The 25,129-nt window shown below is 40.1% G+C and overlaps 1 protein-coding gene across 1 annotated transcript in view; it reads right to left on the minus strand.

Moving 5' to 3' along the window:
• Window positions 1-25,129, minus strand: part of FBXL17 (F-box and leucine rich repeat protein 17) — a 478,320-nt gene that overhangs the window by 11,759 nt on the left and 441,432 nt on the right. Inside the window, exon 8 of the mRNA XM_067731391.1 lies at window positions 11,038-11,180. Within this exon, the coding sequence (XP_067587492.1) occupies window positions 11,038-11,180 (143 nt within the window). The remainder of the gene's footprint in view (window positions 1-11,037; window positions 11,181-25,129) is intronic.

Consider the following 25,129-nt stretch of genomic DNA (forward strand, 5'->3'; position numbering starts at 1 on the left):
CAGAAGTAGCCAAAGAATTCGAGGGACAGTTTACCCCAGAAAACCTTTTGCAGTTATTGAAATTAGGGTATAACTAAGAATGTTCAGAACACCACACACACAGTTTAGGTGGTCTTAGGTATATAACTCATAGTGGTGGGACAGCAGTGATTATAAAATGAAAGTAATTAACCTGAACATGCTCTGTCTGGGGGCCCTAAGGGGAAACAGGTGTTCAGCCTCGGAAAACGTTTCTCAGTGGATTTCCTATGAAGTCAAAGTGGCTTGGATTTAACTTTGAAATACAAATAACGAATTTAAAAAATTAAACTGTGTCTGCAACCAGGAATACGAACAAGAATACAGTGGTTCTCAGCCCAACTGCTCATTAGAATCACCTGGGGATCTCTGAAAAATCCCAGTGCCCAGGCCATAACCCAGACTAAATGTAACCCAACCTTGGAGGAATGGGACCCAGGCATTAGTATTTTTTAAAGCTCCTAGGAGATTCCAATGTGCAGCTCAGGCTGATGGAAGAGCTCCTAGAGGGCGCAGGTGGTTTCTGCACTTGGGAATCTGAAATCAAGGTCTGAACTACCATCACTTACAGGTAACAAGTACCCACCCACCTCCCATGCCACCACCACATTAAACACTGAGTCAGGGGTTCTGGAGGAAAGAAGCTATTGCTCCTACAGCTTGCTGGTCCATCTTGTTTCAGATATTCATCACTGTCTGAAACAAAATGTATATTCTTTGAGTGTAGCAAAAACAGACTGGTTTCCTGTCCTTCCACCTTGGTCTTCCATCTCCAGTTGGGCACAGCCAAAGGAGGTGGCCACCTGACCTTCCCAACAGCTAATGGAGGGAAAGATTCCCCTAAACCCAGTTCACACAAGGACGTAGTGCTTCCTCAAGGACCACTCAAGAGGTGGGAGGAGAGGGCACACATGACTGAGTATTTAATATAATTTTTAAGAAGAAAATGATTATCTTATTGGAGCCTAAAAGCCACCTGCTAAATTATGGGCATCGGCTGATTACAGGACACCCATAATGCACTATGCCTCATGCATGAACCTCATACCAAGAGCCTGAGGCCTTTAAGGATTTTTTTTTTTTTTTATATAGAGGTAAGAAATATTACTTTTGGGTGGCAAAAAACTCATCTAAAAATCCCAAAGCGTAGAAGGAGACAGATACTGAGAATGCAATGAACCTGACAGAGGCAGGCTCATAAATTCAGTCAACTTTGTCAAATGCAGTCACTCCATTTCAGGATCTGCAATGACTGGCAGTGCCATGCTCTGGCACTATCACAACAGGCCTGGATTCACGCTGTCTCTTTTTCATGAAATGTGGGTTTCCTGTTAACACTGGCATTGCTTCTGTTCACTTGAATTAGCATGGTGAGAAAGCCGCGAAGAACCTGGGAGGATGGAGATCACAGAAACGCCTGCAGTACTAAGTGAGAACCGGGGCTCACCAACCTGAAGCCTCTGATTAGAGATTAGTGTGACAGGAGTCCAAAAACTAGACTGTCAGAGAGAAAAATCAGTGACATTTTCATTCCCTGTTTCACCAAGTGATCCTTCACCTGGAAGGATGTTTCAAGCCAATTGGAAGCTCCAGGTACACAGTATTCCATAGGACGTTCTGAGGCCACAAACCCATGGAACTGACCCATCGTGCAAGTCTGTACATTTTTGGTATAGATTTGCATGTGCAATGCAGGTTAGAACCAAAATTGACATGTGTGGGACACCAGGATGGAGAAAGCCACTCGGGGAGTCTTGGTGGCGCTCTAAGTGATTCAGTAAAAGACTATTTGAGAAAACCTGGGTCCTAATAAGGTAATTAACACTGTCACTAAGTGACCGGTAAGTGTAATATATTTATGGAACACATCTGCGTGTTTCTACATTAAACTTGCAAAGTTAAGCTGAAAAACACAATTGAGGGAGAAAACTCTCAAAACCAAAACTTATGTTTTCTTTTGTGCCTAATGGCTTTCTTGATTTCAGTTTTTATTTTCTTACATAAAGCCTAGGACAGTGGTAATTACCCATGGACACCTGACGAAAAAGAAATCTTTCTAAAATTGAGTTTCCATCAGGTAGAATTTAGGGATTTGACATGTTTCCTAAAACAAGTTTATTAGCAGCAAAAATGTATTCTGTATAAAAGTGATAAATCCATAAATTAAAATTTAAAAACCTGAAAATAAGTGATATTTTTGGCTTTCAGAAGAGAGACTCTACATAAATCAGAGCATTTCAGGGTTAGGCTCTGAAGGATGCTGAGTCCCGTCCCACACAGCAGATGTCTGAACTCTGTCCTTGACTGACCTGAACCCTTGAGGCTGCACTCAGAATTCCCCAGCTACAGGAAACTGGTATTAAATCCAAGGTGTCATCTTTCTTATTTATTTCCCTCTGTCTAGATACTTTTTGTTACCTATCAAATTATTCAGAGGCAGTGGGATCTAATGGTTTTCAAACTTGCTTTTGGCTGTACAATACTTCTGCACACCAAAGTAATAAATAAGTATACAAACCAAATAAATAACTGGATAAAGCAATAAAAGGGGGGGTGCTCTGGCTGATGTTAGGTGCAAGGACCAGGCCCCACGGCCTCTTAGCCACTCTGTCATTCCTGGAGGCTCTGAGGAACCTCCTCAGAACCTTGGAGCCACACAGAATGCAGATGAGGAACAATCCCCAATCCATCTATCCATCATCCAACACATATTTGTTTAGCATCTGTTACGTACCAGCCACTGTGGTAGGGCCTGGCAATATAACATAGACTAGAAGCCCATGGATCTTATATTCCAAGGAGGAGGGGAGTCATGGGGGTGAGAATGTAAGAATTTACCACCACTACAAGTAAGAGCTAATATTCACTGTTTACTTCATATAAGGACTTTTACACATATTAACTCACTTAATCCTCTCAATAGCCTAGGAGATAGCTGCTGTTTTTATTTCCACTTTACAGATGAGGGAACAGAGGCACAGAGAAGCAGTATGGGAGGTGGAGATAGAAAAGCCAGGAGTGTGGCGACACTGGAGACAACAGAAAAGCATCCTCACTAAGGAGGGAGTGGTTACCATGTGGATGCAGCTGCTCAGAGATGGAGCAAGTTGTGGTTAGAGAAAATGGAAACTGGATTTGGTGACACGGAAGTTACTGGTGACCTTGCAGAACAAAAAGAGAGTGTATGGAGTGGTGAAAAGTAAGGACAACTGTGCATAGTTAATCCTTTTCAGGAACTGAACGGCTGAGTGCCAGAAAGATAAAACTGGAGAGGACCATAGCTGAAAGCCAGGTGGGACCAAAGTGAAGTTCTTCTTGTAGAAGAAACAGAATCGCGGGTGCCGCTTTTGAAAATTAATTTACAGTCTGATAGCACGGTAACTGCCCATTTACTTGTCTGTCTTCCCTAGCAGGCTGCAGGCTCCATGGGGTAGGAACTCTATCTCGTTCACTGTTTTTTCTGACCTGTCTCCTATTACAGTTACTGGAACACAGTAAGGAGCTCAATAGATATTTCTTTTCTTTTTTTTCTTTTTTTTTTTTGCGGTACACGGGCCTCTCACTGTTGTGGCCTCTCCCGTTGCGGAGCACAGGCTCCGGACGCGCAGGCTCAGCGGCCATGGCTCACGGGCCCAGCCGCTCCATGGCATGTGGGATCCTCCCAGACCGGGGCACGAACCCGTGTCCCCTGCATCGGCAGGCGGACTCTCAACCACTGCGCCACCAGGGAAGCCCAATAGATATTTCTTGAATAAATGGATAAAATATATAATAAAAATTGGACGCTGGGGAAGGAAGCTTAGGTTTTCTCTTGAAAAACTACTTGCCAAACAAAGTTTTCATTAGACCCAGCATGGCGGGGCCCCGGTAACCTGCTGCTGAGTGGCTGGGCCTCGGGGGCAGGCCGGCCGGTTCCATTCCACGGAGCCACGGTCCCCCAGTCTCCTGAGCCTCAGCAGGACGTCCTTGTTTCTACTTTGTGAAGTCAGGTGCTTCAGAGTTCTGGGATCTAATCGGAGCTCCATTAAGAAACTGCTGTCACCTTTTCTATTCCTAAATTAGAAAAATAATATGATCCTGCAACCTAATTCTTTCTCATAATTACTTAAGTCAAATCAAAGTTCCAAGGAGATTATTTACTGCAAAGCAATGATGCTCCAGGGAGCCTTCAGGCAAAGTCCAACATAACATCCTATTCACCCCACAGCATTTGGGGAGCAGTAGGCCCCTCCTGCCTCCTTTTTTAAAAAAACAAAAACAATTTCACTATACATCCATCCCGTAACAGAAGTGAGCAAAACATAAGCAAGTACTTGCACACTCCCTTAAAAGGTTCCAGGGAGATGCCGTTTTTCTTGAAGAAACAAACCAGCCTGGAACTGACTGGCGGTCAGACTTGCCGAGTCTTACTCTTACTTACTCTCTCTGTTCACAGAGCCCTGCTGGTCTCTAGGTTTCTTCTTCCTCTATAAGTTTGACTGTCATTTAATGGGTCCTAACTATTAAAAAACAAAAAATGGATCGTATTTTTTTTCTTTTAAGAATTGCTGTCTAAGTCTCAGGGCCCTAGTTTTCTTTGGAAGATCTTAGCGTGTGAATTTATATTCATGGCTAGCATATATGAACTAGGCAGTTCATATCATGGTTAAGTATCAGATAGGATTCCAGAGCAGCCATGTATACATGAATAAATAATAATGATAATAATGATAATAGTTGACATACACTGAGTGCTTACAGAGTACATGACATTAGGCTAAGTGCTTTATTGCAATATCTCATATAATCTCATAACAACCCCCTGGGGTAAATATTACCCCCATTTTCAGATGGTAACACAGGGTTTTAGAGACTAAGTTGTCCAAAGTCCCACAGATAGTAAAGTGAAGGATGTAGAATTTGAAAACCTAGTGGTTTGACACTAGTGCTTGCCAATTTAACCTCTGTCATAAAACTCCACACCAGTATCTCTTGCTTTATTACCGAAATACAGGAAAGGCCTTTCAGTTACCACTTCGTACAGGTTTAGGTGAGGAGGGCTGGAAGAAGAAGGGATGGGAACTTGGCTAAAATGAGGTTGAGAGATCACCTGAGTTTCAGCTGATGTGTTTTTCCCTGTTTCAATTACCAGCAATAATCAGGAGAGGGTTGTAAAAATGTGTTTTAAAGTATTCCTGTGCGGAAATCACTGGAAGAAACTGTTTCATCAGCAAAAGGAACAAGATGCTGATACTTCAAGTGAAGGACTTAAGTGCAGATTTCAGAGCCCCAGCCATACTCTCTCCCCATTTTTCATCTCCCCTTTCTCTTGGCGCGCATGGCATTGCGGGCTGTCTGGGTAACGGTTATGTCTCCCCCGATCTATAGGAGTGCACGATCTGATACAGTCAGACCACTCCTGACTTATTAGGAGAGAAAGTTTTGTTTTGTTTTTTTCACTTTATTTTCTTTGATAAGGCATACTTTGCAATATTCAATTTTGGCCATGGGCAATCTGGAGACATCTGTGGATATACACTGTGGGGAGAGGGGAGTCCCTGCAGGTACGCACTTTGTTTCATGGCTGAAGTGCTACCCAAACAGTCCTGGACACAGTGCCCCACAAATTATTTTTCCCTTAAACTGATTTTTCCAGTTAGTTCTGTATATTAGTTACAGAGTCCTATATTATTTTCCCCATAGGGCTTTCCTGCTCATGATTCCTAAACAAGCTGATAAAAACTCCATTTTCCCCACAGAAATCTTTATGTTGTTGAGGCTTTCTCTTACCATAATTACTTCCTGAAAAATGCAGTGGTCAATGCTTCCTGAATATTTTTACATTAAAATGGGCACATAAAACTTGACCCTTGAGATTTTAAGGTTGCAAAGCAGATTCCTGGCTTTAAAGAGCTGACTGGTTGCTATTACTTGCTTTCTGTATTGACTTCTCATTGATTTGATTCAATCTCTCTACCATTTCAATGAGGAGCTCTGTGCGAAAACAAGGATTTCTTGTGACCTGAAGAAATCTTTTCTTAGGAAAAGAAAATCATCTGTTTCATTCCTTCACTAAGTACTTCAGGAATCAGGCCAGGTCGAGGAGAAAGGTCTTGGCAGTGGCAGTTTGATGAGAAGTGAATTAATTTGATTATTTCCATGGTGTGGATCAATAATAGTCAGCCTCCACAGAGGCCCCTGGCCTGAAGGCAGCTGGCTAGTCAATAGGAACACACAGAGGTGCTCTCCTCCCCCAGCAGCCTCTCTGATCTTTTCTGGGTGGACTCTTCACGCCTGTGTAATTCTAATTTATGTCAACTAGAAATCAAAGAAATTCCAAGAGGCTTTGGTCATAGGACATTGGGGTGGACCTTTCAAACTCTATTTATGTCTATTCCTTAAGTAATGTGTCCCCCACGGCCCTCCTGGCGCCTCTACAGGCCAAGGAGAGGTAGCTTCTCAGCAGAAGGGCTGCTACCTGCTCTGGGCAAAGGCAGAGGAACGCAGTTAGGTAAATCGAGGTACCCTTTCTCCTTCCTATGGACAGCTCCGCAGAAAGAACTAATAAGCATTTTAAGCAAAACGCTTTGCCAAGAGTGGCTCCCTCAATAACGCTCTTTGATGATACCCCAGACGCTGGCATTTTCAAATCAAACGAACAGTGTATAAAATTAGTTCTGCATGAAGTTAAAAAAAAAAAGTAGAAAGTGAAAGGGAGCTTTTAAAAGCTCCAGCATTTCTTCATCCAACTGCTTTTCACAAGGGTTTGGCATTTGAGAATTGTTACATTTATGATGCTATTTGCTGCTCATAATTCAGGCCCTCTGTCTCCAAACTTCTGTATTAACACTCGCTGCAGAGGTTTCCACCGCGACATTTTATCACTGAGGTTTCCCAAACCAGCCAGGCTGCCTCTGGTGAGGTCTGGTTTCCCAGCCAATACCATGCCACTGGGCTTCCTCCCTTTTCATCAACCTTGTTACCCCAAACATTTTTCATTAACACTGAACGTTGCATTTCCATTTGCCCTACAGCTTTCCCAGGAATTTTTTTTCTTTTTGTCCTTTTTAGTTTGTTCTCCATCCAAACTGCCATGTAAGAAGTGAGAAAAATATCATATTAGTAGAAGAAACAGATCTGTATAGAATCTAGAATTCACTGAAGTTGTGAAAATGATTTCTGTGACCAAAGCCACTGCCTGTCTGTAATTGTGGAAAGCAGAAAAAACATACTGCTCTTATTAGACAGTCCCCTTGGTTATACAAGTAGTTTTAACTAAATCACCAAATAAATGTGTGTTAAGTTGATAGGTGATTTCGGGTCAACTCTAATTCCCAAGGTCAAGTAAGCCTTTGAACAGTCTTTAAGAATATAAGTTCACCCCAATTCATCAAAGCCGTCTCACACAGTGTTTTCTTCTCTGGGTTCTTACAATGCGCTAAAGTTTAGGAGATTAAGTGGCCTCGGCTTCAAAACCGAAAGTAATGCCTCTAACGTGCTTATCCATCCAGCAATTGGAAAAGCTACTCAAACAGGGGCTTCTTAATGCGCTTCCTAATTTTACAAGTGTGTGGGGAACACTGCATTTGTCTAACGGCTGGAGGACTCCTTCCTAGGAGTCACCAATGTTGCAGCCAAACGTACTGCTGTTTAGCTTAGACCCTGACTGATAATCTATATACATGTTGCTTTCATCTGCAAAGAATACATTTAATGTTTCTTATCTGTTCTTTGTCTACCTAATGAAAACGGGAGAAAAAGAAACAGAGGAAAAACGCTTTTTTTCCTACAACAAATACAATGCATTTTGTTATTTAATTCTTCAGAAGCTCAAGTGAGGAAAAAAGCAGACGTTTGGTATAGCTTCCAAATCAAATATAAGTGGCCCCAAATGAAAGAAAATAGAATTAGCCTTCAATATTTCTGAGAACCCTAGAATTGCAGGACACGAACCCTGGGACACACAGATATCACAAACCCCATCTCTCTCCAAGGCAGGGATCCCACTGGCAACATGCCTGACAAGGGGGCTAGTTGTGGAAACCAGTGAGGTCTCTTGCCCCCTCCTTTAGCTCCAGTTGGTGTGCAGAGGGGAAAGAGAACTCAAATGAACAAGTTTTTAGTGGTTAGCAGATTAGGTTAAGGTACAGGGAGAAGAGTAATAGGTCTAAATTAATTTTGTTCTTTAATTCTTTGTTGGCACAGATGATCACGTTGAGACAGTGGCTCTTTGTCTCTGTATCCTAATAGTAATTTCACTGTTTCCTGTTTCTGTTCTTCTATTCTTTCTCCATTATTTTTCTTATCCTAGCCACTAGACCACCAGGGAGCCACACCTCCATTATTCTCCTTAATACTTTCTTTTTGTTTCCTTACCTATTTGAATTGTTTTATCTTCAACTCACCCTTTTCCCCCACTGCAAATCTTTCTTCAGCATTATGCCTGGATCAGTAAGTTGATTCCAAATACACTGTCCCACAGAGGCATTAGTTTTCCTTCGTAAAGTGTGTTGAAAATGTGATTATTGATATATTTATGTAGAAAATAATAATCTTAAATTTAAGTGACAAAAAAGTAAAAGGGCAACATCTTCTTTAATCTGAGTTAATTTCTTTCTTCTTTTTTAAAATTTCCTTTCAAAATGGCAGGCAATACAGTTTTTTTCTCATTTGGAAATTCAAATATCAAAACACAGGTTAATATAATGATGATGATAAGAATAATCATTAACACTGAGCATTTTATATATAACAAGCTTTACTCTAAGGGCTTGATATATGTTCACTCATTTAAATGCTCGTAGCATTTCCATGATTATCATCCTTATAGTAAATGACGAAACAGAGAGGTTAAATAACTGCCCAAGATGACACAACTAAGTGCAGAGCCCAGATCTGAACCTGAACTCTGGCTCCAGAGTCCATGTCCTCAGCTACTAACTTCTTTTCTTTGCTACTCATATCTTCCTTTGAATCTTGATAACTTTAAAATCTGGAGACGGACAGCGTAATACAAATGTCAAAGACAGAATAGCTAATCACGCTAGATCTCCAACCAACTAAATCAACCCGCAGGCTTTTAAGTGCAAGGTTTTACACGCGCTGTGTGTGTGGTTTGGAAACTTCTTCCGTCCTCACAGAACTTCCCGTGTTTGGCCCTGAGCTGCCTTAAGTCTGAGGATGCCAGACGGCAGGCCTGGGCCATGCTGCTGCAGGCTGTGGTCGGACGGCTGGGTGCGAGAGCCAACAGGCTCTCAGAGCAGCAGGCTGGTTGGAGAAAGGATTCAGAGGCCACCTGAGGAAAGGGCTAAAACCCTCAGGAATATCGCTCATCAAAACCTCCTTCTGATCCCATTTTGGACTAATTTGCATTTAGGTAGAAAAGGATCCATTACCTAACTGAAAATTGGCAAAACGCTGGTCAGCAAATATGTCTGGAATAATCTTCTGCACTAACTGGAACACTAATTTCTACAATTCATCTCTGAAGGTGAAGCTGATCTCAACAAACCTAAAGAGTATGGACTAGAAACATGGTGACTTCTGAGAAGGGTTGTGGCTACAAAGATACATTTTGAATGCATACATTTTGGCATCCTTGCTTAGGTAGTTCTCAAGTAGCAATTCCTTCTGGTGAAGCTGAGAAGCTCTGCTGTCACTGTTTAGTGTTTCTAGAACACTCTGCCTACTGCGGACCCTTTTTATCTGTTTTAAAAGAAGTCATTTTAAAGTGACAGGGTTAGTAGCAGTGTTAGGTTAGTTAGTAGTGAAATCGGAGGGAGACTTGCAACCCCTGGGTCTCTGCTGTTGCTTAGTAACAAAGTCAGTCAGCTTTCTAGGCTGGGCTTAGAATATATAATAAAATCTCTCTAAACATAACTAACTGGCAAAGGCCTAGTATAAGTCGGGATTGTAAAGCATATGGAGAAAAGAACTAGGTCAATTAACAAAAATGACAAAGATCTTGGGCCATTCTTCTTATTTGCCCCCAGATCTGCTACATTTAGAAAATGCATGTCCTTTGAGAGGCATACATATTTAGTTTCACTCTCATTTCACTCTCATTGCTGGATTTGCTAGATTTGTCCCTAATCACCAATTGTAGAAGTAGCACATGTGTAAATCATTACATGATGCCAGCACTTTCGGAGCAAGTATCTGAGGTGGGTCTTTTCCAAGGAAGCATCCCCTTGCCTGGAGATAGCCCCCAGGGTTTGCCACAGGCCCTGGACACAGACTTGAAGATCTGGGGTAAAGTCTTGGAGGAGTGGCCTTGGGCCAGTGCCTGGTCTTTCTGAGCCTCTATTTTCTCCCCTTCACAGTACAAACGATTACTTCCTAGACTTGTTATAGGGGAAAACATAAAAGTGACAAAGGGGAAGGCACCTCTCTAATGCCTGGTTATCAGTTCAGGTTTTGATCATCTTTAGTAAATGCAGCACAATTTCTCAAACTCATGCTCACGTCTCTGGCCAGCTCCACTGACCGTCCGTGGGGCCTCTGGGACCGTTTCTCATCATGTGAGAGAAGTGGCGCCTGAAACGTGGAGAGAGGCAAATTCCCACATAACATTCCCTCACTGGCCCTTTCTTGCCCCCAAATGGCCAGAATACATAGATGTTGAGCACTGAAATGGCACACTTCAGATTGTGACAAAACAATTTGGCGCTGTGCTTTCCATCTTACTGTTGTAGGAAACTTGGAACCCAGAACAAAATTTTACTCTTAGACCGTGCACATTGCAGTGTGCCATGCGAACGTTTTTAATCGTGGTCCATAGACTTATGGATAGGAAGCCAAAATCTAAGCTGAGCGTGTGTATGATTGTTTTTTCTTTCTGCATAAGCACGAAATTCATTTTTAAACAGAGAAATTCAAAAATAATCTCAGATAAGTTTAGAAAACCGGGCAACTTACAGTGTAATGGTATATGCATGTGTGTGTATACAAACATATATATATAGGGAGAGAGGAAGAATATAATATCAAGCTATTAACTACAGTGATACGTAGAAAAGAAACTTGATAGACAACTCTTACTTTATCGCATCTCATCAGCCCCAAATATCTTAGAGACTTGCTGCTCTGTGCAATCAGGGTGGCTCCTTGGTCTGTAATTTCTTTACACCATCCAACATCCACAGTCTCTATTGTCATGCTGTATCGCCCAATGGCTATCAGTGCTGCAGGGAGGGACAAAGGGGAAGAAAGCAAGCATAAACGTTAGCAGGGTAAGGGATCTCTCTATCTCATTATGACTATTTCTCTCATTTCCTCACTAAATTTGTTCCTGAAATGTTGTGTGTAAATGAATGTTTTGTAAACGAAATTCAATTTAAAATGCTTTAGGAAAGCTTGCCCTATGACAAACCCTTTCACAAAGTGAATAATCATGCCATAATTTCCCTTTCATTGGAACATTTTATCAGTTTTACTCATTATAAGGTTACCTGTACTTCCAAACACTCGTATCTGCAGAAGGCATAAATTAAAATGAATTACACATATGACGTTACAGAAAACCCTAAGCAGTAATTAAATTTTACCCAAGATAACTTTAATAATTTTAAAAAAGAAAAAACATGTAAACACCATTTTGAGGTGTGTTATACTGCATATGAATTTCTTTACCAATTGGCATTTTTTTCCCATCTGTTCATCATCTGTAAAATGTAAGAGTATATAATATTTTTCACGTTAGTCCTTCTTGGGACCGCTAGGAATTAAACGTACATTACACATACAGCTGAATTTAATTGGTGCTATGCTAGAGCACAATAAAGGGAATGCATTTGTTATGGGGAATTTCCTCACCGTATCAAAAGCCTTCCTTCTATTAACATATGAAATGAAGCCTGTCATCTGAACATTACGACGGTATCTCTAGTCTTCTTGACTGTTTAGCACTGTACCACTACTGACGTGCAGATGCTTAGCCCGTCATCTATGATGTGTACTACTTATCACTGCAAAGCTCCATAACCCATCTTCCTGGCAGAGCAACCAGTCGGTGAATCTGGCTCTTTGCTACAGACTTCTGATTAAATAGACGTGCACACTTCTACCTTTGCAGCACAGGAAAACAGATTTCAATACCTCCAGCCAGAAAAAGTTTACGGTGCATTGGTTTGTAAATGAAAACCCTGAAAACAATGCCAAAAATGTTAAAAAGGAATAATAAATTGTTTGCTAATTATTTCCTCATCCTAAGATAGGATGAGTTGATTTCTGTGACATTAAAAGCGGATGATATTTTCCAAATGATTAGATTGATAAGAGCAGAATGAATTACTCATGTAAATAAACATTAACTCTTTTTTCACTTTAATTTTTTTTATACAGCAGGTTCTTATTAGTTATCTATTTTATACATGTCAGTGTATATATGTCAATCCCAGTCTCCCAATTCATCCCACCACCCCACCCCGCCTCCATCCCCGCTTTCCCCCCTTGGTGTCCATACGTTTGTTCTCTACATCTGTGTCTCTATTTCTGCCTTGCAAGCTGGTTCATTTGTACCATTTTTCTGGATTCCACATATATGCGTTAATATATGATATTTGTTTTTCTCTTTCTGACTTACTTACTTATAGCTTGCAGAAAAAAAACACTTGGCAAAATCTCTTTGCTAATTACCTAAGTAATTTTTTTTAAACTAGAAAACTCATGCCCATGCATTCAAGTATCAAAGCACTCCGAAGTAGCCAGATATTTAAAGTTTATAAAAACAATAATCATGATCCCAGTGTTTTCCAGTGAAAATGCTATAAAGGAAGAAAAAAAAAATTCCTGGAAGTTCCTCATGTTATCAGTTTGTTGATGTTCTCATCTGTGCACATGCTGTTTTGGCATTTAGTTTTCCAAGGAGGTGGGGCGGGGCAGGGGAAATCTGCAAAGGTTTGCTGAATGGTCTGAGTGATATTTTCGTGTAGTATAAGCAATATCCCAGGTTAATCCCATCGGTGTTCCTGACCTAAGAAAACTATTGTTATCTCTGATTTTGTCATAAATTCCATTGGTCATGATATCCTGAGGATCTTGTATGATAAAAGAAGTAGAAGGTGCAAAAAGAAATTCCTTTCAATACAAAGTGCTCAAACTGTGATTTCAAAAGATGGAGCACAAGATGCAGGATGACCCCACATTAGTGGATAGCGTATTTTTACTGAGGTTTGAGACTAGAATGTGAAAGCCCTGCACTATCCAGAAAACTGTAAATCAAGTGATCTGTGGAGTTTCCAGAGGCTGCTTGATAAGCAAATGAAGAGTTAACAGCTACTAATTCCAGATGCTAAAATCACTAGTGTTTGGTATTTTCCTTTTTTTTCTTTCTTGTCCAAATTAAAACAAACAGTAAATAAGACAACTGAAGATGAATCAAGGTATTCAGCTTTTGTTTTGCCATAGTTCTATTTACTGAAGTAAGAATTAAATTTTATTTTTCCTTAACTCATTCATTTACTCAACAAACACTTCATGAGCACTCACCCTAGAGCATTTCTCTCCAATACTTATTGACTATCCATGTGCTAGGCATTGGGCTAAGAATTTTAGGCGCATTATCTCATTTAATCCTCACAGCAACCTTACAAAATCTTATTGGTAGTTCCATTTTAAAGATCAGGAAACTGAGACACAGAATGATGGAACACCTTTCCCAGTATCACAAGGTAGTAAGTGGGGAGTAGACAGTAAGCTGAGAGCCGGCTCTCAGTCCTGGCTGCACATCAGATCTACTAGTTCAGAATCATGGGCCCAGGCACCTGGCAATTCCAACATGCTGCACTGCCAGCGTATGGAACTGTGGTGTGACACACCTGGCCTGTGCTCGGTCATAGGGACAGAAAGGTTCACAGAGCTCAGAGGTCAGTTCAGTGGGGATGGCAGGGGGAGGGAGGGTTGGGTGGAAATGAGGAACAACCAAGTAAACAGTCACAACACAATGCTCATCCCCCATCTCTTCCCATCCCTAGCTTCTCACTTTTCAGATCTCGAGTCAAAGGTCAGCTTCTCAGAACCGATTGCCCTGTCATTTTCTGATATCGGAAAAGTTACTATTTATTTGTTCAGTTATGTACTTTTTTTGCAGCTCACTTCTCCCATTAGAATGACGGATTTCCTATTCACTGTTGTATCTCCAGCATCTAGCATACACCTGGTACAGAATCAGTTTTTAAAAATATTAGTTGAGGGCTTCCCTGGTGGTGCAGTGGTTGAGAGTCCGCCTGCCGATGCAGGGGACACGGGTTCGTGCCCCGGTCCGGGAAGATCCCACATGCCGCGGAGCGGCTGGGCCCGTGAGCCATGGCCGCTGAGCCTGCGCGTCCGGAGCCTGTGCTGCGCAACGGGAGAGGCCACAGCAGTGAGAGGCCCGCGTACCGCAAGAAAAAAAAAAAAAAAAATATATTAGTTGAACACGCCAATGACTATAATGTGGTTTGGTCTATTATAGAGGCACGCCAAGAGGCATGCGAGCCCCTCACTCTTCAGGGGAGGAGAGAGATCACGGGAGCCCTCATGGAAGAGTTAAGCTAGGTCTTGAGGGATGAGTAAGGATTCTCCAGAAAAACAAAGGCGTGAGGGCTACTATGTCGGGCTAAGGAAATAGCATATGTAAGGGCAGAGAGATGTGAAAGGACTGGGGAGCTGCAGGTCATTCCGTGCGGCTGACTGCGGCTGAAATAAAAACAAGTACAAGGAAGTGGCAGATTTATTCCAGAAATATTCACTCCATGATTAGTAGCACTGGGGTTGGCATAAGACATAAACGGAGTAGCAAAAATAAACAGAGTCCTTGATGTCATGAAGCCCATATTCTAGAAGGAGAGCTGTGAAGTGGACACAAAAGTATATATAATTCTAAATTGTAACAAGTGCTTTGAAGGAAATGGAATGATCATTGTAAGAATGACATTTAGATGGCACCAGGGATGAGTCTTCCTGGTGAAGTTACTTTTAATCCCTCCAACAGCACTGCAAAAACAATAACCATGGTAGAGGTAAGAAAACTAAGGTTAAATACCTCACCAAGGCCCCATGCCTATTTAGTGGCAAAACTAGGGTGCAAATGGAGATAGTTTGGCTCCAAAGCCAGGGCTCATTCTTTCACAGCAGCAGCATCCAGGGTGGTAGAGGAGCCTGTGTATGTTCAGAATATATTTCCCTTTACCTCCATTCAAAATTTAAACACTACTGCTCATAGGTAGCCAAGTATTTACCCTGTGACTATAAAACAGGGTCCAAAAGTATCTTTAAATCCCGAAATATATACTGAGTAATTTACCTCTCTGTGAATATATCCTACCTTTGGATATATTTTTTTATTGTTTTTCATGAGCTAGCTGTGGTAGAGTCTCAAATTCATTTCCGGCCTCACTACTTAGTAGATGTTGACCTCAGGATGACATTTAACTTTCCTGAGTCTCAGCTTCCTCACCTGCACAATAGGGATGGTGACTATATGTCCTGTCTACTTCACAGGGTTGGTCTGAGGTTCAAATGAGATAATACATGTAAGGGACTTTGCACTACACAAATAAAATATTGATTTATTCGATATTTCCCCACGCCATTCTACAGTGGTGCAGTTGACTTAAAATGAAAAGACTTGAAAGAGTTTTGAAAAATAAGAAGCTCTGGGCAAATGGGACCATTATATAAATACTTAGTCATTATGTCACTGCTAGAGTTCTTGAATTGCCTGCTCTCCATCGGTGATCACGAACTTACAGACTGCACCTAGGATGATAGGGCTGTAAATGGAAGGTATGATTACTATCTTCACTAGGGGCTGTTGACACATTATAATGGTATTTATTAAGCCTTGAAAAGGGATAAATTATGCAAGACTAATTCCTTATCCCAATGCAATTTTAATGCACTTTTTAATGTGCTAAGTGTAACTAATAAAGTTAAAGTTAAAAAAGTTACACAAATTCAAAGCTGTAATTCAGAAACATATGATGATCAAGGATATACATTAACTCACTAAAAGGTGTTTCCATAGGCATACAGAGTGACTAAAAGACATGAGCATATATGTAGTTAATTTTGACGAAGAAACTCCATTTCTAGGAATCTATCCTGAAAATATACTTCTAATTATACAAAATTACACACATACAAGTTTATTCATTAAAGCGTTGATTGTAATTGCAAAATAATGGAAACAGCCCCTAATGCCCATACATAGGAGAGTGGTTAAATAAACTATGCTACATCCTCACAGTTGAACACTATGCAGCTTTAAAAAAAATTAATGGGGGAAGATCACTAGGAACTTCCAAATCATTCAGTGAAAAAACCAAAGTGCAAAAAAGAGTTTACATGATGTGCTACCACCACCCAAAAGACAACGCAATTAAAAAAATAAACAAAAACAAAAACATGAATCTGCTCACTTGTGAAAAAAGAATATGGGAAAGACACACCAGAAACTACAGAGACTGTTTAACTATAGGGGGTTGGTGGGAAAGGGGAGAAAAGAAGGCATGGAATGTGGAGGTGAGGTTGGGAGAGTGAGGGGGACAAACACTTCTTAGACTCTCTCTTTGGCTATAGCTTTGACTCTCTGAGCCATAGTAATGCTTCACATACTTCCCAAAATAAAAAATTAAAACCAGCCAGGATGGGGAACCCGAAGTGGAATACCAACAGTAACAAATGAACCTAACTGTGTTACAAATGAACAACATGGCCCCAGCAAATAATATAACCACACCAAAGGGGATGGGAATTAAGAATTAAGTGGCTTCGGAAAACATGATTTTGATTGGATATTGTAAAGTGAAAACCAAAAAGAACTGTCAGCAAATACTGCACTCTAGTTAGGAAATCTATTTCTCACAGGGGTGTGAATTAGCAATTCAGTAACTACTTTACGCATAATCTAGGACTATAAATAATGAGAGCCAGTCTTTTCACTGTTAGGGAAAGAAGTTACAAATAAGAAAAGGGGGGAGGCTTATAATGAATCTTGTGGTATTGAACTGGAATCAGAGATATTAGAATGAACTCATGGTATTTTATACACACATTACAGATAAATACATGTAGAAATAATAAATATGATGTATGTGCATGCATGCATGGCTTAGTATACATACATACATTTCCTAGCTCTTTCTGCTGAGAGGAACTCAGAGCAAGGATACCCCAGTAGCAATGATCTACTAGCACCCAGATCTTAGTTTTTAAGTATCATTCTCCAATAAAGTGAATAAAAGAAATCAGGGCTTCTTAGAAAAATGGTTGATTCCAGAACTGGGGCCGGGAAAATAGACGATGATTCTGGGATATCTTGTGATCGTATAAAAAAGAAGTGCTTAGAAATGAGTGAGGGTACATCCAAAAGACAGAGGCTCCAATCAGAAAGAGCTGCCAATGGCCACAGCTGGAACAATTTGAGAAGCAAAATAAATAATGATAGTACTGGATTATAATTCAGAAAACTGAATAAGCATTCACAGATTCATACTGATATAAATTAAAAAATAGCCAAGGAAGGGCACCTTACAGAAGAATTCCAATTAATAAATGTATAAGGAATGAGGGAAATTAAAAAAAAAAAAGTTACCAGGCGAAGACCAGAGTAATAATTATTGCAGGCAAGATCGACCAATGGGTGCAAAAATCAGTGAGTGAAAGTTTGAGGTGAAACAGAATATTGGCATAGTGCCAAAGATATTTATCAACTATCGAAAATTGTAACTTTATAGTGGAGAGACCCAGCAGACACCCCCTTACCCAAATGATCAAGGTTAACATCACCAGTAATAACATATAGAGATATAATGTATCGCCTGATCACTTCTGCAGTATTCTCACCAAAATGAATAATTTCAATCTACTCATAAGAAAACATCACACAAACCCAAAGTGAGAAACATTTTATAAATAATTCACCAGTACTCATCAAAAGAGTCAAGATAATGGAGTATAAGAAAAGAATGAGGAACTGTCACAGATTAGAGGAGCCTGAGGAGACATGACAACTAAATACAATGTGGGATGCTGGATTGAATCCTGGACCAGACAAGGAAATTAGGGAAAAACCTGGTGAAATTCAAGTAAGATTTGTAGCTTAGTTAATCTTGTTGTTTTAAGTTAATTTCCTAGTTTGATAACTGTACTGTTGGTTATATGTCCTCAACATTAGAGGTAGCTGGATGAAAAGTATACATGAACTCTCTACTATTTTTGCAACTTTTCTGTAATTCTAAAATTGTTTGAAAGCAAAGAGAAAAAAACATGGATAAGTTAATAAGAGATACCAAGTGAATGAACTAAGTAGAGGACTAAAATTTTCTAAGTGAAAGCAGGTATTATTTTTACACTGTAAGATCTGATATATAAATGTTAGGACTAAAAATACATTTTTTTCCTCATAGGAGAAAGATTAGTCATATGAGTGCACTAACAAGTGACCCACATGTGCCATTTTGTCCCTTCCAGTTCTATCATCTGCTGTAGATCTATGTACCTGTAATAAAATCAGAAGAAATGCCCTAGTGCATGAAAGAATCAGGGTTAAAATTTAACAGTAGGATTAACATCTTTCATGTAATACTTGGATAAAAGCCATTTGCAGAGAAATTTCTTGGCACGGATACAGAGAGATAAATATGAAAAGTGCTCTTCTTTGTGGAAGCCACAGAAGCCCCCAAAACAAAGGAACGGCGCTTTCAGAGACACTTGTTGTTGCATCATGGTCCCTGCAAAGGTCCCCTCTACCCCGCAGGGACTACAGCAGTGGCTCCTAACCCTGGCAGTTCAGGAGAATCACAGGTGCCTAAAAAAAGTACAGATGCCCGAGTCCCACCCCTGGAGATTCTGATTCAGGAGAAACTATAAAAGCTCCTGTGATCCCAATGTGAAGTCAAGGCTGAGAACCACTGGAACCGAGTAACCTACAACTCCAGCAAAGTCAGTCAACTAAAAACAAAAGAACTCATTTTTCAGGATATAAATAACTGATGTGTTCTGATATTTTAAAACAACTTTACCTCTCAAACAGTTATGACTTCTTGTACATAATCCAATGCTTTTAATCCCTTTATTTCTAATTTATAGCTTTAATTCCACTTTTAAACATTATTCTGTTCCTCCCATTATTATGTAGCAAACCCAACAGTGACTACACCCTACATTTTTCCAAGTTGTCCTTTTTTGTAAATATTTTTCTTTATTTCATGCACTTACTTATATTTCTAATGCTGCACTTATCAGAGTTCGTTTCATATCAGAATTATTTATCAACACGCCCATCTTCCCCAAGACTGTAAAATCTGTGAAGCAGTGAACATGGAGTGTTTTCCTAGGACCCCTGAATCTCTGAAAATCAAGTGTCACTCATTTTTTATAGTTTTTTTTTCCGGTACACAGGCCTCTCACTGTTGTGGCCTCTCCCATTGCAGAGCACAGGCTCCGGACGCACAGGCTCAGCGGCCATGGCTCACGGGCCCAGCCGCTCCACAGCATGTGGGACCTTCCCGGACCGGGGCACGAACCCGCGTCCCCTGCATCGGCAGGCGGACTCTCAACCACTGCGCCACCAGGGAAGCCCTTTTTATAGTTTTAATATATTTTTTGGAAGTATAACATACATGTAGAAAATCACACAAATCCTCAAGGTACAACTTGATGAATTTTGACAAAGTTAACATAGCTGTGTAACAGTATCTGGACTGAGAAACAGCATGACTAGCACCCCTAAAGCACCCTCATCCCCGACTCCAGTCACTACTATTCCCCCAAAAGGATAACCACTATCTTGACTTCCCATCACACAGATTAGTATTCTTGGTTTTGAACTTCATACAAATAGTCAAACACCGAACACCCTTGCTTCTGGTTTTTTAGCTGTCCACCATGTTAATGAGATTGATCTACGTTGCTATGTGTACTGATGGTTCGTTCATTCTCAATGCTGAAAAGTATTCCATTCTACTCTAGATGGACATTTGGGCTGTTTCCACTTTTTGGCTATTAGGTATAACGCTGTTATGAACATTAGCACACATGTCTTTGTGTGAATATATGTTCTCACTTCATTTGGGTAAATACCTAAGAGTGGGATTTCTGGGTCATATGGTTAAGTTTATGCTTAACTTCCTAAGAAACTGCCGAAGTGTTTTCCAAACTGGCTGTACAATCTTACATTCCCACCAGCAGCATATGAAAGGGCCAGTGACTCCACATCCTTGCCAATACTTGGGAATGTCTGTCTCTTTGACTACAGCCACTCTAGTAGGTATGAAGCGGTGCCTGATTGGGGGTTTTAATTTTCATTTCCCTAAGCACTAATGATTTTGTGCATCTTTTCATGGTGTCATACATTTTTAAAAATTCCTAGCTTAGTGCCTCTATCCTTGCAAGTACTCAGTAGATATCTATTAAATTAAATTGATGAAGAGGAAAAGCACATAATTTTTCTATCATTAGACTACAGCAGAGAACTAGCTTTCTAGACAACAGATAATTTTCCATGTAATTTGAAGGAAACTACCAGTAAAATAAACTTAGTCTATCCTCTGGAGACATGAAAATCTTGAAGTTTCTTAAAATAATAAAGTAACCTCAGGGAACAAATAAGGTTATAGATAACTTTCCAAATGCTCATTTACTTCTGGAAATTTCAAAGACTGTGGAGTATGCTTTACTTAGGAACTCTAAATCTCTAAAAATCAAGTGAAAAAGAAATCTGTATGAAAACTGTCCAAAAATGGTGGATAACAGAGTGGAGACACTGAATTGTGCTAGAATTTTCAAGATGCTGCACATAGGGCATTTATTTTACATAACTCTGCTTACTGAGTTCAGAATAGCAACATGCGAGTATTGTCTGACTTACAAAGGGAGCAAGCTGCCTGTGGCCCTTGACCTTACTGGGAAGAGGCTCTCCTGCCCTATACATCCTGAAACAGAAATGCAAGCACTATTTATAGGCTGTGTCTGCTTTCCTTCCTATGAGATAAACAAGTTGGTGGAAAAGTAAAAGTTCAAGTGAAGGAATTTTTTAAATAAAGGTCTTTTGGTACATTAGGAGCAAGGATAAGTATTTTTCCTGCTTTATCCCTTCTTAATTATTTTTATTTTAATGCAGAAAGATACAAATCTGATTGAGTAAGTAGAAACTACTTCTGAATACGTGACATCCAAAAATGTAATGAACAAGGGGTGCATTTAGAAATAACCTTCATTTAACAGGAATCTGATCCACTACTCTGGTTTTCAGTGGTGCTGTATTTGGTGGTAACCAACCCTTTGAGTGGAATGTTAGGTTCCCCTGACAATCTCCTTATTAAATTTTAGAATTTGAGATGAGGAAGAAAAAAAGCCTTACCACTCTAACATTAGCTGAGAACCTAAAGTCCCTGGTTCAATGATTCTTTTTTATTCCAGCCTGCATAAATACATACATTACTTATCAAAGAATTATGCATCCTTTTCAAAATCCTGACATTATATTAGATTTCCTCACTTTATGAGAAGTGAATTCCAGGCTTAAATATGTTGGTTCATAGATATGGAAAAGTACATTAGTGTCTCTGTCATCTATCTGCCTTGGCCACCTTTCTGAACTGAATTTTCCACACCACCATAAAGACAGGGCATCAGTTTCAAGCAGGCATCAGATACAAACATCTATCTGCCCCAGTGTGCAGAAAAGTAGGATGTGATTTCAGCGACTACCACTTAAGAAATACCAAGGTTAGTGACAACATGTGTGTTGTCGAGCTGCCCAGTAAACATTATAAAAGTATCTTGCTACTGAAAGGAAGGAAACCACAGGAAGAAAGAACATGTGGGGATGTCAGCCGACTGAATATATTATCTCTTCTTTCTTTCAACAAATACTAATTGAGCACCTACTACGCACCAGGAAATGTTTTAGGAGCTGGGGATAAAGAGATCAAATCCCTGCCCTCGTGGAGCTCGTATTATGAATACAAATAAATAATACTATATAATATTTTGGATGGTAAAAATGCTTTGAAGAAAAATAAAGCAGGGACCAGAGGTAGGAGTGCTCTAATTGTAATTAGGATGGAAGGAGAAGGCCTCACAGAGAAAGTAACATTTGAACAAAGATCTGAAGGGGAGGGGATCAAGCCATACAGGTATCTGAGGGAAAAGCATTCTGTGCAGAGAAAACCCAGTGCCAAGTCCATGAGGTGGGAAGGTTGCTAGCTTGTTCTAGAGTGAGCAAAGGAGCAAGATGGCAAGCAGTAGATTTTAGATCAAGGAGTTGATGGAAAAGGGGGTGGACAAAATCATCTTACAGGCCAATTTAATGACATTGGCTTTCACTCTAAATGAAGTGGGAATACATTGGAGAATTTGTGGCAGAAGAGCATTATGAGCTAAAAAATTTTCAAAGGACTTCTCCAGCTTCTGGATTGAGGACAGAGTGTAAGGAGGAAAGAACAGAAGCAGTGAAACCAATAAGGAGGCCATTGCAATTATCCAGACAAGAAGTGATAGTGGTTTGGGCCAGGGCAGCATAATGGAGATGGAAAGGAGTTGAATTATGAATAGAATTTAAATATGGGCCCAACAATATTTGCTGATGGAGTGGATGTGGAATGAGAGAAAGAGAACAGTCAAGAATGTCAAGAGAAAAGAAATCTTTTTGGCACTTAGATTTGAAAGAAATTTCCAACGTGGGATTTTACATAGCTGCTCTTGGTGTCCTTGTGTGTCTAAGTGTGCTTGTGTTGGTAGGGATTTGTTGGCTTCTTCTACTGGATATAAATTCCACTGAGAGGAGCAAAGGCCACCTTTATTCATCTTTATATCATCATTGTCTAGCAGAGGGACTTTACATGTTAGTACTCAAGGTATGTTCATTTAAATATGGGTATCTTAGATATCACAATTACAGGCACTTAGGGAAAAAAACTCAGAAAGGGGTTTTATGTTTTCTCTAGAGTTCATATTATTCTTTTACTCTAAAAATATTTATTGAGTAGCTCTAGTATGTCAAACACTGTGATGACTGTAGGTATCTTTGGGGAGATTATAGGTAACATATATTTCCTTAAATATTTATGCATTCTAAAATGTTCAACACTAGGCAAGTTTTACTTTTATAAAGGATTAAAAACCAGTTTTTAAAAAGGTGCTACTGGACAGATCATTTAATTTTACCAAAGTGAAGAACTTGACATTTCCTATAATACCATTTCTCTCCAACTCAGCGCTCCTTAAGGCAAACAAACACACTTACTGGTGCCGAAATTCGATATCTAAAATCATGGGAAAAAAGCAAAAAGCTATTTGTAAACTAAAACGAAACACAGAAAGTTGAGCTCAGTTATTCCTCCCTGACTATAACCAGAGCAGCTGTAACTCAGGGGCTGTTGTGCAGCGTATGGACTAGTTTAGAAACTGGCAATAATTCTTGCTGATGGGCATTTCTGCCATAAGAAGGGCAAAGTAAATAAAAATACGAAATTCAAAGTATCTCAATCTGAGATTTTAAAGTTTAGTGCAGAACTAGATTAAAATGTAGAGAACACTAAACTTTCCTATTCTTTTTGCTTTTGAGGGAGAAGAGAGAGTCCCAGCCCTGGATCCTCTTACCTGGGAGCTTGAACCATGCACACAGGTTCACACGCTCACATGTGCACACAGACACAGATGCAGACATGCAAACACACATTTATTCCTAGGCCCTAGCCCACAGCTTAACCTAATGAAGGTTAAGCTTCAGGGTCCATCATTTACATGGACCTTTACCAGGGCCTGGTCCTAGAAATGTATTCACATCGTCATATATTTTTGTAAAATCGGTTAAAGCAAGATATTTTGCATTCATTTTCTTAAAGAGAAACCCCGAACTGTACAAACCTCAGGCCCTGAGAAACCCTGACTTTGTCCCTGACCCAACCCAAAATGTTCTGATTCAGTGGCTTTGCGGGTGGATACCAGAAGGCTGTATCTTTTCCTGATTCTCCTTTTTTTTTAAATGTCACCAAGTGATTTTGATACACAGCCAGGTTTGGAAATCACTGACAAAGGACCACAGACTGATCAGTTTAATGAGTCCCTGACATCTAGGTAGTAATTCTTTCTGGAGCTTAGCCACCATTGATTGGGCCATAAACCATATAACACTATGTAGTTTGGAAAAAGCTGAATATTGGCAACATTCACTTCCTCATTGCAGTGATGAATCACATAACCCTCTGTGCAGAGTAATTAACTATCCATTTGTATGTATTGGCTGTAGTGATAGAGTTTTTTCCATGAGGAAGGAAGGGAATTTGGACATAACATTAACAGTTGTTAATACCAAGCAAATAGAGTAAATTGGATTTACTAAAAAGAGTATGTGTGTGGATTTTTTCCCTAGGAGTTGATATAATTTGTCTAGCTCTCTAATTATAGCTAGGACAGAAAATGGCTGAACCCAGAGACCTCTCACGGTATCTAATAAACTTTTACTTACAGGGAGAACATTTCTTGGGCTGGAGAATGACAAATAATTTACTAAGCCTTTCCTGAAAGACAGCTAAAGGTGTTTCACCTATATCTAGCTGATGAATTAGCTTTAGCTAATAATCAGTGTCATGAGACAGGGAAAAAGCAGCCTGTAATTACCTTGAAAGGAATGAAGGAACAGATCTGATAAAGAAACTAAATCAGTTAATTCCTCTAGAGGCATACTGAGTGAGAGAAGCTTACTTTACTGCAAGTTTAAAGTGAGGCAGAGATGGGGGCATCGGTAGTTTTTACCTGCCCGGCATCCATTCATTCCCACTTTCTGGTAACAAACCTTCAATTTTCCTTTCCATGGGTGCAGTTTGGGAGCTCTAATCAAAGGTCCCCTCCCTTCCCCAGGCTGCAGGTGGGCATGTGCCCCAAACTTGACTAAGCACACTCACCAGCAGATATCTGAATTCTGCCTGGAATGACTTAAGAAGAAAAACAGCTGGAGTCCATGCATCCTTGGGGAGTTCCCTAAAGAGACTCTTATTAGTCTCAGCTACTTAGAGATCCCACATACTTATCCTTCCCAAGGCCTACCTTACTTAGGTTTTATTTTTGATTCTGGGGATTACCCCATTTTTTTCAATAATTTCTGTGCTTTTGTTCTTGGTTTTGTTTTCACTTAAAGTAGCCTCTG

Source organism: Pseudorca crassidens, chromosome 3 (genome assembly GCF_039906515.1).
Source record: "Pseudorca crassidens isolate mPseCra1 chromosome 3, mPseCra1.hap1, whole genome shotgun sequence".
Classification (NCBI taxonomy): Eukaryota; Metazoa; Chordata; class Mammalia; order Artiodactyla; family Delphinidae; genus Pseudorca; species Pseudorca crassidens.